General features: G+C 34.7%; 1 protein-coding gene across 1 annotated transcript in view; it reads left to right on the forward strand.

Moving 5' to 3' along the window:
- LOC120631972 overlaps positions 1-14,759 on the forward strand; it is a 344,454-nt gene that overhangs the window by 270,142 nt on the left and 59,553 nt on the right. Inside the window, exon 5 of the mRNA XM_039901687.1 lies at positions 3,865-4,004. Coding sequence (XP_039757621.1) covers positions 3,865-4,004 — 140 coding nt within the window. The remainder of the gene's footprint in view (positions 1-3,864; positions 4,005-14,759) is intronic.

Raw genomic sequence — 14,759 nt, forward strand, 5'->3', positions numbered from 1 at the left:
TTTGTATTTAATATATTGGCAGTGGGCTTTCGGTCAAAATATTTCGAACGTATTATTTATATCCTTTTTCGGATAGTTGGAAATTCAAATGTTATTTATTTCCAACAATTTTTGTTGGAAATAAATAAACTAAACTATTTTTGAAGTAAAACTTCTTTAGGTGCGACTAGGGAGTAACTCTTTTTCTGACAGTAGTAACGCTTACGTCAGACATCTGTGTAGTTTCGGCTAGCGGTCGATTGGTCGTAAGTATACGTCATATTGACTTATACGCCAGCTAATGGCAAATATCATAATCAATTAGGATTATTTATTTTTTAAGTTAATAAAAATTCACCAGTTTAAAAAATAAATATGTATTCTTTTTAAAATGAATTTCAAATAGAATATTAAATGAATTGGCGGAGTCCCAGGAACATTTTACTCTTTCATCAATAAATAATAATAAAAGTTTTACTTCAATCGCGCGTAAAGCTTACACGCACACACTTTTTATTTCCATGATCATCGTTCTCTATTGATATTTCACTGCTATCCTCATTTCTTAGAGAAGAGAGGATATAAACTTAAACCATTAGCCTTAATTATCACATTAGCCGAGAATATGGGACGGCTTGAGGTTCTTTCTGAAGAGAGATGGCGTACAGAATCATTTTCCTAGCTCATGGATTGGATAACTCGACTGCTGATATTTTGTTTTACTGATAATTCATTACTATAAAATAATTTTAGGCCCCACTCGAGTTTTAAACCCAAGATTTCATGATCTATAGTCACAAATGATGACCATCGTAGAGTATAGGGAACAATTACTTTCACGATACGATACTTTCGTTTCATTCTCATTCTCGAGGAACATTATACTCACTTTACATTGACCAAATAGAAATTTACTCACAAACTACTACGAAATCGAGTGTGCAAGTTAAGTATAGTAAGTTTCGTTTTTCAGTTTTCCGCTCTACATTGAGTTGACATGCTTGCACACATCTGTGAAGTAGAAAATGTACTTATATGTTCTGTAATTGAGAACTTATATGTTCAGAATGAAAAACCAAAGCGTTCCAGGTGTACCTAGCGAAAGGTATAGATTTCCCTATAAGTATACCCATACTAATATTATAAATGTGAAAGTGTGCTTGTTTGTTTGTTTGTCCTTCCTTAACGCCCTAATTAAGCAACCAATCGTCTTGATTTTTGGCATAGAGTTAGTTAAAAAGACAGAGAGTAACTTAGGGTTCTGGGAAAATATAAAATTACCACGTGTGGTTTACAGTAAATATCACCACGCAAAATTATTTTTTCCTTCACGTCCAAACAAAGGAACCATTCAACTTTTTCATCACGAGTAACACCACGGGAAGCGGCTAGTCAAAATTAAAAAAAAAAATAAAGCAAACAGTAATATTTTCAACGTTAAAGTTCAAGGCACCATTTGTATATGACAAATATCTACATGTTACCTTGCCGGTGCGAAATATTTCTCGTTGATAAATGTTGATGATTTGTTTAAGCTGCCACTTTTGTGTGTTCCATGTGGGCGTGAGTCGTTATGGCTTTTGTGAATGTAATGTGGAAAAGTAATTCCTATTTTTTTATATGAATTAAACATTACTTATTAGGTACATCGTTGCTGTTTGATTTTGATTTTTGTATTGTTTGAACATTTAGGTTGGTTAAATGAATGGTAATAATTTTATAATTTTTTATTAGTGTTTTTTGGAGGAATTATCAATTTTATAAATTTAATATGCATATAATTTTTTTTGATAAAGTGAAAAAGTAGATCGAAACTGCAACGTTTCCTACTAGATTACACTAAAAGGCATATGCTAATTTTCGGCATCGATGGTAGGAGACCCGTAGCGTAATTGTAAAAAGCGCTAAGGCTGCGATTGCCAGAGAGTAGCAGGTTCAAATTCTGTCGGTTCCAAAAATTTTTATATGCATATTTAATTTATAAAAGGGTAATAAAGTAGTTTTTTGGACATTAAACGACAACATTTAGAGCTCCGTTGAGATTTTATGAATTAATATAATATGTAACCTGAAAAACGCAACGTTCCAAATATTTTGCGTTGATTTCAAATATTCGTTATTATTTGTAATAAAATGTAAAAGGCCTCTTGATTAAGCAGAGCACTTTTTGGAATATTGTGTTATCTAATTCCGAATTGCATATCTTTTATTGGAGAACCAAAACCCTTATATGACTACCCTTATATGATAGTACGCTTATACGATACTACGCTGTTCTATGGCCGTCTTTTTGGCGGCACGTTTATTACTATTTGAACGAGTTTTATCTCAGTAACACTTTAGTATTCGTACGATGTTTATCTTCATACTTCAAGTTAAAGAGTTTCTCTTATTGCAGTTAATTTTTTAAAGAAAAGTAAAATGCAAGGTACCTTCATGACTTTCCAATAATATTTTGACATTCAAAGTTCTCTTATTTATTATCAGACCTTAAACATGACATGTTGTTTTGTTCATTGAAAATTAAGAAATTCCTAAAAACGATAACTTCAATTTTTGTTTTGTTTTTTTGTTCGATTACTTTTTATATTTGATCTCACCGGTTGTGACATCTAAAACGAATCTAAACCTTTATAATTAAGTATAAGAAAATGAGTGACTCAGTATATGCAAGTCTTTAAGTGTTTTTTCTGGTAAAGAAATTGTATTTATCTATTCTATAATGGTATTGCACTAACCACTACTAAGGTTAGGTTAGGCTAGGTATAGCAATTAATTGATCCCACTCCCCCAATCGGTTTCTACTTTCTATGCTGAATCGCTTAATCGGATTGCGGTACAGCTTCGCTGGTACCTTTTTTATTTGCCTTTTGAAAAGTACCCTTATTCCTGGCGACGGGCTACGTAAGTTTTCCGGTTCAGAGTCCTGGGTCAGCCGAGTACACCAACGACTAAAAATAAGTCAATTTATAAATTACTAGCTGTTGCCCGCGTTTTCGTCTACGGATGATTTTGTTTTTTGATGTGGCATTAATTTTAGTTGTTGATCTAAAAAAAATTAAAGTATTCAGTATCGCTAAGCCTTGAATGAGGGTTGCTGCTTTCCGCTTAGGAGTTATGTCCTCTACCTCCAACCACAGTTTGGACAAAATTGAACAGATATTATAACCTCTTCTCCGTCGGAGTTATGGTGTAAAATCGTCAAACACTCATCCCCTCTCCCAAAGGAACCGAGCTTAATGTCGGGATAAAAGTATTCTATATTACTTCTAACACTTTCAAGAATATGTGTACAAAGTTTCATGAGGATCGGTTAAGTAGTTTTTGTGTGAAAGCGTAACAAACAAACTTACATTGACATTTATAATATTAGTAGGGATAATTTAAAAGAAAGTTTGTTCTTTGAAAGTTAACAAACGAATAGACAGCTATAACTTAATAATAACTTTTAACGGCTCATCCAATTTACCTATTGACAAAGATAGCTTGTAACCTGAAATAAAAATGGATGCCTCATCTTTACAGAAATAATTTGAACTTAACAAAATTAGCCAGTAAAAAAAAGTGCAATCTTTTTATAACCTTTATTAAAAGATAGACAGGAAATAAAATCAAGAACATTTAAAATAACTAATGATACGATTAGAAGTCACCACCACAGCTGCAGTGAATACTGTAACACAGAGTTGACGGCATATTAGTGTATTATCTATGGCTGCGCGTTACTTTTCACTTTTTCTTTTTTTTTCGATTTTCTTTCTTTAGACAGTACATTTAATTCTTATTCGTATTTTATGAATAAAATAATAAATATTTATTGCTAATAATAAATTTAACAAACGTCAAAGCATAATGTGATTTTTATAATAGTATTTTTTCCCCCAGATTGCACAACGTCATCATCGTCGAGTCTGAGCGGCATCACAAGAGTATCTGTGGCAGTGACGGGTATTGAACGCCAAGTGGCAAAGAAGGTCCGTCCAAAGCCAGCTTCGCCTAACCGTCAGGGACCTCAGCAGTGCCAAGTAAGATGCTTTTATTACGATAATGATCAAAGCTATTTGCTGTTTGGTTTATTATATTTTACTGTTTGTTCCAAAAGACTTTAAAATAACATCAAAATACAGCTTTACAGAGCCAGTTCTTTGCACATATTTAACTTCTTCGTCCACTGCTGGACTGAAAGCCTTACCTTACCTTACCTTAGTCGCCTCGTAGGACACCCGCGAAAATTACAAGGGTAATGACAACTGTATTCTGATCTTCTTAGTTACTTTAAATACAAATGTTTGTCAATTTTTTTGTTCTTTGTTTAAATATTTTCATAATAGCTATCTTTTACAATACAAGTCATGACTATCTCGAAATAGTTGTTTGCATTGTCAATGGTTCACCGCCCCTGGTATAGAAGTTCCGGTTAGTTTCCGTCCGTTACGACCGATGAACCATGGTGATTGCTTCTATTTGTCTTGTGACGTTTTGAGCAATGCGCGCACATTTGTGAAACCCCATGGCTGTATTACGCCCATACACGTAATTATATGTAGTACTAGATCTGCCATTTAAATTTATTTTTAATAAATTTTAAAGGCAGAAATTGAGGCTTTACTCAAAGTAATCACATGAAAAACATACTTCTACACTGCACACACACATGCACTCACGCTTAACACACGCACAAATATGCACACATACACACAAACATGCACAAACCCAAAAATGCAAACACAAACACACACACGCACACACAAAAACCTAGTTCTTTTTTTGTTATTTAAATTTTATTTCGTCTGATAATCCAAGATAAAGATTTTCTACGGAAGGGCTGGACATCCTGGCGCAGTTATATTACTTACTTAAAAGGATGTCCCAGCAACTGATCAAGGTTTAATAAAACCTTTTTATAAAATAACTTTTTACCAAAAGCGAAAGAGAACTTGGCAAAATTTGGCGTAGAGGTAGCTTGCACCCTAGAGACAATCATAGCACTTTATTGCCCGTAAGAATATAACTTTTCCCGTAGGTTTTTTAAAAAACGCTGTTATATTGTAACTATATAAAGAACTTTCCATCAAATTCATCGAACAATATTTATTTTGTTTCCAATCAGTTCAAACATAAAGCTAACCCGAACAACTGACAACCCATTCATTCCATGTTTTCAAGTAAATATATTAATAAAGTGGCTATTCTAGTTGGAGCTGTTCGAACGGACGTTACTATTATCCATTCTGCCGACGATACAACGGTTATTACGCGCAAAGATACGCCTGGAAGTACTTGCTTTTATAGATATTGATATTACTCCTATATGGGTTAAATTAATTAGTTGGCAGCAACTAACTACATAAACCTATCCGACAACCCATACCCTTCTGACAATACCATAATAGTAAATCTGGATAGTTGTTTTTCGTTTGTTTGTTTGGTTAAACGTTCTCATCTCTGGAACGACCTGCGGTCGGATTTGAAATATGTTTGTGCAATGGAAAGCCCGATTATTCAGGAAGGTTATATCTATACATACCGCTACAACATTGAATAGCCGAGCTAAACCAAATAATATGGGACTTATTGTGTAGCATAGCGGTTTAATAAGCGAATTTAAAAGAGTAGCTGAATATTCTGCCTTCCGAATCGGCGGTAGAACTCATTTGGCGTTTCAAAAGGTTAATAAAGTATGCCTAGAGTTTACAAATTATTACTAAACCTTATTTTGTAAGTTGACAAATATGTATCACAATAAACCTTCTTCCTACGTATCTTTGTGGAGAAGCAATCATGCAGGGCTTGAAGTTCCAGTAGCGGCAACCATTTCTAATCTATTGTAATAGTCACTTTATGTAGTTCCGAACTAATACTGTTTGCTGCTAGGAACTGCAACACTTTCTTGACTGAAAGTCGTTTAGCCTCCTCAGGGTATATTAAATATTTCCCTAGATGGATGCTACCACCGACCTGACAACAAGTTTTTGAACTTTGAATTATTGCTGCAAGCGATTTAACTTGTGAACCTAAGCAAGTAATCTTAAACTTGCAAGTATTCATGTATGATATATCGAATGATGAATATATTACTACAACTAGCTGTTAACCGCGAATTTGTCCGCTTTTAGTTCGTTTTTAAAATAACGCCGCTCTTACCGTTCATTTTCTTGTTATTAAATACTTTCGCGAGGATGCAAGATATCTTTACGCAAAACTACGCAAAGACTTTGCTAGGCCGTGGATCATTGTCATTATCACGAGTATTATCTCAGAATCAACAGGTTTTGGGCGTAGCACGACAAGTTCGCCCTGTGTGGATTGTTAGTCTACACAGGCCTTTGAGAACGTTACAGAGAACTGACAAGCATGGAGGTTTTCTCATTATTTTTTTTCTGCACCGAGCTAGTGATGTTTGAATTGCTAAGTTATAAACGGTAACAAAAGTTATTTTTGCCTCTTCCGGGAACTTATCTCGGGACCCCCACTTATAAAAATCCACAGCACCTGGAAGGTAGTCACGAAATAATGCGCGCGTTCTTATTTTGGCTACGCTCTCCAGTTGATTTCGCGCCAAATCCGAGGAACATGTATCACACAAATTTGCAAAGAAACTTCGCATTCAAAACTTAGTTTGGATTAGTTAGGATTACAGTTAGTATTAAACGCTCTTGTACAATAAAGTATAAAGTAACTTTAGACTATACTGCTTTTGTTAGTCTCTGCTCGACACAATTTGATATAGATCACAATGACATCGCATTCGACAGAAAAAAAACAGAAAGTGAATAATGTGATGAAATTATCATAAATTATTATGTTAGGGGGGTGGGAAATCGGGAAGTGTAGGCAGATTCGTACACGAGCACAAACAGGGATAAGGAATGAGTCGAGAAACTGTGTTTATAGGTCAGCCGAATGCGATCAAAAGCCTGCTAGGGGGTGCCAAGGGGACGTAACCCCTTTCGAATCACAGAAATATATATTCCGCTACGATTTCTGCTTTATTTTACTGTAATGAGATTGTTTGGAAGGACATGAAATTCTATAGCGTTTCAAGGTCTCGTTTGCTTCTAAAGCGTAATTAAAAAACACATTTTTTTTTTCTTCAAAAAACTGGAATTACTTAATTGCCTTTTTATATATAACTAGTTGACCTCAGCGCCATCTGTCGGGCTAATTTGTGACTTTAAACCATCCAGGGTGCCTCCCAAACGTATACAAAAATCATTCGAATTTGGTCCAACCGTCTAGGAGGAGTTCAGTGACATACACTCGCACTCAAGAAATATATATATAAAGATATAGTAGACTATATTAATCTTAACTTACTATATCTCTAGAGCAACAGTAAAAGAACTAGTTTATCTATCAATAGCCTCTTCGAGGTTCGATACTTAAATGAGAGAAAGAAAATGTAAACTTTTCTAGCGACTTAAACAAAGGAGGAGATTCTCAATTCGACTGTATGTTTTTTTTTGTATATTTGTTACGCAATTACTCCGCCGCTAGACCGTTTTTGATGATTCTTTTTTTGTTTGTTATGTCATATCTCAGAAGTGGTCTCATTATAATTTGGTGAAGATCTATTAGAGGGATCTGAGAAAAATCGAGGGAACTATTTAAATACTATACTAATAACACACCTATAGCGATTTGCTAGAGTCGCTATCAGATATATAAAAAGAATCGCCGGTTCAAATACTGTTGGTTGCATAATTTTTATATGCATTGAAAAATTTATAAATATTGTTCAAATTTTAAAAATGGTACAGGCAATGAAACCCATTAACTGTTAATGATCCCTTTCCCCGTGGGAGTGCGCGGGCAAGCACTTTTTCTAAGTTTCTTTTACTCCAAGTACACGTGCGGGAACCAGGTACAGAGCGGTTTGATACATCGTTCATATTTTAATTTGATAAAGCAAAACTGAAGCGATTAATACAATTTTATCTATTCATCAAATTTTCAAGGTTTTTTAGTAGTATTACCTACAGCTTTTATGATTGAGATTAAACGCCTACGCATAAGGTCGCATAAGACACAGGGTGGCACTTTGTAGGACGTTCTCTTGCCCAGTGAAGTTTTGCTCTGTAGGCAAAGGTTTTTCCATATACCATCAGTGGCCTTAATACAAGATTTGCAAGCTCGCAATTGAGGAGTCTTTTGAGTATCGAACACTGTATCTTCAAAGTAAAATGGACCTAATGACACTTGTTTTAGTGTCGCAAATCCTGTACCTGCTTTGATGTTTGTTTCACAATCGTCCAGTCAAAACCCCGAGCTAAAGAATTGTAGGCAAATTTAAGCTTTAACACAATGCCATTACGTTCATTTTACTACGATGTTCAAGTATTTCCATACTCGAGATCGACTTCTCGATTGGGAGCGTGTAAAACTTGTAGTAAGGCTACAGTCGTGCTATCTGCTTGCTCCATCAATTATTACTATAAAAAAAACCTTATTAAATATCGGTTATTCACAATCGGGCTTAAGCTGCGTCAAGTAGTGTTTTAAAATATTTTACGTTACACTTACCACTCTACATTAAATCTTTGAAATTTGAAATGAAATGATTCCATACACAATAAATAAATAATTTTATAATGAAGTAAAAGCAAAAAAAAATCCTTTCACGATATAAGTATTCAAATATAATAGGTAAAAATAATCCCAAAAGTTGAAACTCAAAGTATTAGCAAACTCCTTAAATCATTAACAAGCAATTCAATACCCCTTTTGTATCCCAGACGTCAATTTTCATTTCATAACTCCAAGCCAAAGCAAACTTACAAAGGCCCATAATATAATCAGATAAACTTGCTTTTCATAGTGATGGGACAAAACGATTAGACACATTAGGATATTTACACGTTTCATTTAATCTTAGTTTTTATACTGAAATCGCGATAGTTTCAATATGAAGAGTATATTAAGATTAAAGGTTGTTTTGAAGAGTAACTCTAAAATTATAGTGATTTGAAACTCAATACAACAAAAAAAACCAAATGTATGGATTAAGTAATTCAGGAGAAAATGTGACTGCAATTATTTAAACATAAAAGCAAAAATAAATTTGCAGTGCAATATACTAGACTACGTAAAATAAGTAGTTCATTTAAAGGAAATTCAAATTTTGTATTAAACGTAAGCTTATAGAAAAGTCCTATCATAGTATTAAGGACTACGTCAACGACAGAAATTATAAGGTTCCAGTACAGTTATAAAACCGAGCATACAGACTTAAGTGTATATTATATATACACTTATACAGACTTAAGTGTATATTATATATACACTTAAGTCTGTATGCCTGTATAATATATTTCGCGTCCTAAAGTTAAATGCCTGCTAAAGTCAAACAATTTATTTTATAACTCTGTAACAAAGAGAAGCTCATAGTTTGTATCGAATTAGTGGTAATAAAAAATTAATAAACAAATAGCTATAAAGGTAATTCTCGTAATTTTTGTAACGGCAAATTATAATCTATATATATGAAAGAGAAAGTGTGTGCTCCGAAACGGCTGGACCGATTTCAATGAAACTTTTAGAGAATCTCCGGATTGACCTGGCGAGTAATCCTGTAAAGTTTGGTGACGATCGGCACTCCTATTTATGAACTGTCAAACTGTCAAATACAGCTTTTATTTACTATGCTGATATTATATTGTTGGGTGTACATGGGTGTAGATAATAATCTTCACCCGCCTGAGAAGAGAATAGAAGAGAATGAATACGGAGAGAAATAAATGCTTTAATATATTATGAGACTTAGATTAAAAATTTAATGATGTAAGTTAATTGTTTAAATAAAATAAAGCAAAATCTAGCCCGGTGAAGCGGGCTGGGTACGCTAGTGTTACATATAAACACACAACAAGGTTTTCGCAAGTTACTTGTCCTAATATTATGTCGAGTGAGTAATAGTTAGGCGATAATTTTCACGAGTTCTCGAGAAGCCACAAACAGGAAAGCCCTTCACTAGTTCTTATCGTTGGAGATTCGAACTGATACTGCTAATTGGTAGGCTAATAGCCTTGATGGTCGTTGGCAATTAAAGCTTATTGATGTCGCCGTGGATCTCCGACCCTCGTCTTGTTCTAACCCCATCTCGCTTTCCTAATAATATTTTGTCAGACAATTATCCGCTGATCGGTGATATTTTCACAAAGTTATACGATAATACTATAAATATAAATAAATTATAGTCATCATAATAACCCATAACCGGCCCGCTACAAGGCACGGGTCTCCTCCTACAATAAGAAAGAGTTAAGGCCGTAGTCCACCACGCCGGCTCAGTGCGGATTGGTGGACTCAAAACGTCTTTGAAAAAAATTTATGGAGAACTCTCAGTCATGTAGGTTTCCTCACGATGTTTTCCTTCACCGTTGAAGCAAGTGACATTTTAATTGCTTTAAACGTTACATTACTTAAAAAAGTTAGAGATGTGCGCTGCGATTCGAAATTGAACCCCAAAGAAAGTGAAGTCTAAATCCTACTCACTGGGCTATCACTGCTTTCATGGCTATGACCAGTTTGAAATAAATAAATAAATTGACCGCGTACATTCAAAAAAATAAATGTAGTTGTATGTTAAAATTAAGAGAATTTTAATTTTTCAAATATATTTTTGAATTATTTTTTGCTTTTAACTGTAGAATTCGTAGAAATAACAAAAATATGTAGTATATCTTATTTACTGTTAACATAAGCAAGTGTTGAATGAATGAATGAATGATTGAATAATTGATGATGCTTTTATTATATATACCATAGAGAAAAATTACAGAAATTAGATAGTGCTGCCAATGATAGCAACCACGTTTGGACAAACTAAAATACTCGTAGCAGCATAGGGCCGTAGACTGCCAAATATCTATTTTTTATTTCATCACAAGCTAGTTATTTTTTCCTTCGTCGGCCGACTGGCGCAGTGGGCAGCGACCTTGCTTTTCGAGTCCAAGGCCGTGGGTTCGATTCCCACAACTGGAAAATATTTGTGTGATGAGCATGAATGTTTTTCAATGTCTGGGTGTTTATATTTATGTTATAAGTATTTATGTATATTATTCATAAAAATATTCATCAGTTACACCAGTACCCATAACACAAGCTACGCTTAATTTGGGGCTAGATGGCGGTATGTGTATTGTCGTAGTATATTTATTTATTTACTATTTACTTTACTGCAATCTCAGCTGGTGGCAAGTGATGATGAAGTCCAAGTTGATAGCGGGCTAAACTGATTGGGGTATCGCAGTCATATAAAACTCCCCTAATCGGTTTCTTAATTGCTTCGCGACATGTCTTTTTAGGGTGATAAGTACCCACACCAGATAGGAAAAATCACTAATAATTAATTCCTAAAATGCTCCTGCCGGGGCATACCACTTATAACTCATAATTCATATTTCAGTTATTGCATAAACTGTGAACATATAAAGGTCTTATGAGCTAAAAAAGCGCTTAAAGACCTGGCGTGCAATATTATTCAAGCTTAAGAACAGTTACATATGAAAAAAAATCGTATTAAAGCATATCACATATGGCATATTTTAACTAAAACAAATATATATATTTGTTATATCATCATACATCTCTTCTCAGCCTATCTAATAACACCAACTGCCATCAATAATTACGAACAACTTCTTACTTTGATTAAGACAAATACATCTTTAACCGTAATAATCAAGGTCAATACGTCTAAGAAATCAAATTTGCTGATATCTTCATTTTATCCGAACAAATTATGACGGATTCTTATTTAATATAAAGGTCCGTGAGTTGGGCGTTGAAAGCCTCGAACGCGGTTCGAATGTCTAATGCTGTTTAAGTTATAAAATACCGGTTCAAAGAAAAATATCTGCTTTTTTTAATGAATATATTTTAAATTGGTGGTACACCGACCCGCTACAAAAATCGTGGTAAAAAATTAACATAAATAATAGTAAATAAATATACTACGACCATACACACATCGCCATCTAGCCCCAAAGTAATCGTAGCGTGTATTATGGGTACTAAGATGACTTATGAATATTTTTATGAATAATATACATAAATACTTATAATATACAGAAAAACATCATCATCACAGACGTTCTAGTTTTGGAAATCGAACCCACAGCTTTGACTCAGAAAGCAGGTTCGCAGCCCACTGCGCCCATCAGCCGTCAAATTAAAGATGCCTCGGTCAGTCATAGTCTTATTTATACCTAGAAATATAATTCTTGTCTTTTACAGTTGGGAACAACCCCTAGTCACTCTATAAGTACAATATCTCTAGGGCAAAGCGATGAGCCCTGTGATTTTAAGTAGGCGGTCCCCGATTCAATCCTCAGTAGAGGCAATTTTTAAATTTATAATTTCTGAATTTACTCTGGTCTTGTCAGGCGGGAAGCTTCAGCAGTGGCTGGTGTAACCATCCTATCAAGAAATACATCCCGTAAGCGATTTACGAGTAGGGGTACGATGTCGGGTAGAAACCGATTATGGTTAGGTACTTATGAGTTTATATGGGTTTAATATGACTACCATACCCCAAGGGCAGTCAAGGGATAGCTTTTGGTGGGATAAAAAGCTTTAAGGCATAAGATCAAGGGATCTTATGCCTTATTGTAAAATTAAAATATAAAATGACGTTTTTGTTTTTGTTAGTATTATTTGTTTCTTGGTGTTCAATAAAGTAAACTTTATTTCCCTTTTCTATTAGGTTTTTATAAAATGTTAACCTGTTAACTGGTTCTAAAAACGTCGTTAAGCCTGCACTTTATTTTGACCTACTTACACCAAATCCTACGTGATTGGCACCACCACTGACACAATTCTCAAAGTTTCTAAGACATAGTTAATCTAATGTTGGACAAGTCTTATCGGTTGGCGTACACCCAAGTCTGCGCTCATGCCTGGCTTTGCGTCAGACCACGGCTCAAGGCGGGTAACTTAATACTACATACAATATAGTATGTTATACAGAAAAGAAAAATTTATAGCAGCCACAATTTTCTAAACTATTTTATAGGCTCTAGGTATTTAGTTTTGGAAGACATGTTTCTGAAGAAACATTTCATGGAACTACCTAGCTACTTACTTATGTTTAAAAACAAAATAACATCCGTTTTATGTATTCAATCTATCTGTAATCTGTTGACTTGAGCATGGGTATATTTGACGATAAAAACGTTGCTAAGTAATAAATTTATAGAAAACGGATCGATTAAGTATAGAAAATGGACGTAAAAGAATAACAATCGCACGATTAATCTGCTCGCGATTTTTTTTTAACATATTGACGACCTCCCTGGGGCGACGCGGTTTTAAGGTGAAGGTCCCGGTTTCGATCACTCAGCAGGGTACAGCAGGGGCAATGTCTGGTCTGGTGGAACACTTTGGCCATGACTAGTTTCCACCCTACCGTTAAACGATTAAGCAATCCAGTACGATGTCGCGTAGAAACTGATTAGGGGTAGGTAATATAACTGTCATAGCCTCTAACAGGTTAGCCCGTTACTATTAAAGTTCGTTTTCTATTTAATATATCCATAATCTGTTGATAAGTTGCTTAGAAAAGTTGTTATTTGTAAAAAATCATATGGATATATTTTGAAAATCACAGTGTTGGTAAGTAATAAAACTATAGATTACGGATAGATTGAATATAGAAACGGATATTAGACTGCGTCATAACTTACCACCAGGTAAGATTACAGTCAAAGGCTAACTAGTAGCAAAAACTTTACACAGTGTGTTAGGTTAGGCGAACGAATTCCCTCAGAATTTTCCCTGTTTGCATGGAATTTTTGGCATATACGCATGTAGGTACAGCTGCGATGTGATGGACAGTGTTACAGAATTGCAAGTTTATTTAAAAACTCGCGTGACTTTTGCAGTGCAGGCTAGGCCGTAGCGCTCTTATAGGCCGTAGCGCAACAATATCGAAATTTTCTAGCTTTGTTTCGATCCCGCGCATCGATCGGTATGCCATGAACCGAAATAGGTAATAGGAAGGATTGAAATGATTGATTGGATTACTGCCGACTATTAATAATAAACTATTCCCATGTTCTACAATTTAATAGCATATTTATTATACTATAACTAGTTGTTGCACGCGACTTCATGTCTGCCTTCAGGATGCAAGAAAATATTTCAATGCAAAATTTTGCTAACATCGGTTTAGCTGTGAATCCATGCATCTGCCTTGGTATTTTTTCGTATCCTGTATCTTATGGATCTATCCAGGATTCCAGCTATTTACGTGCTAAATTTTATTAAAGTCGCTGCCAGAGGCTATTCCGTAGAGTGGTAACAGACAATCAAATAGATACTTTAATATTTGTAATATCTAGTACGTGTGTAGGTTAGCGTTTTAAACTAAAGTTTAAGCTCTAAAGTTTGAACATAGGCCCACTTCTGTTCGTTGGTAATTACATGGAATGGTTTTGGCTGGTTGCCGACGTCGTTTATTGGGCCGCTTAAATATCAACCGAATAGCATTGGTCACCGTTATGTTAGCAGACTTTGTGAAACACTTTACCCGATTGGCAATTTTTCCCAATAACCGACCAGTTTTAACATTATGCGGAGCTCGATATATCCATATTGAACTGAGAAGCCCCTGCATAGGTATGCGTTACTGTTACTAGCATCGACTTATACTTGGGTAAAACTAGACAAACTTTAAAATTCTTTATTGGGGATGAGATGAAATCTAGCGGAGAAAACGCTAATTCATCAATTGCATTGGTCAATAATGTTTTTTTTTAAATTTTGGTTCCATTTATAAA

Source organism: Pararge aegeria, chromosome 19 (genome assembly GCF_905163445.1).
Source record: "Pararge aegeria chromosome 19, ilParAegt1.1, whole genome shotgun sequence".
Taxonomy (NCBI): domain Eukaryota; kingdom Metazoa; phylum Arthropoda; class Insecta; order Lepidoptera; family Nymphalidae; genus Pararge; species Pararge aegeria.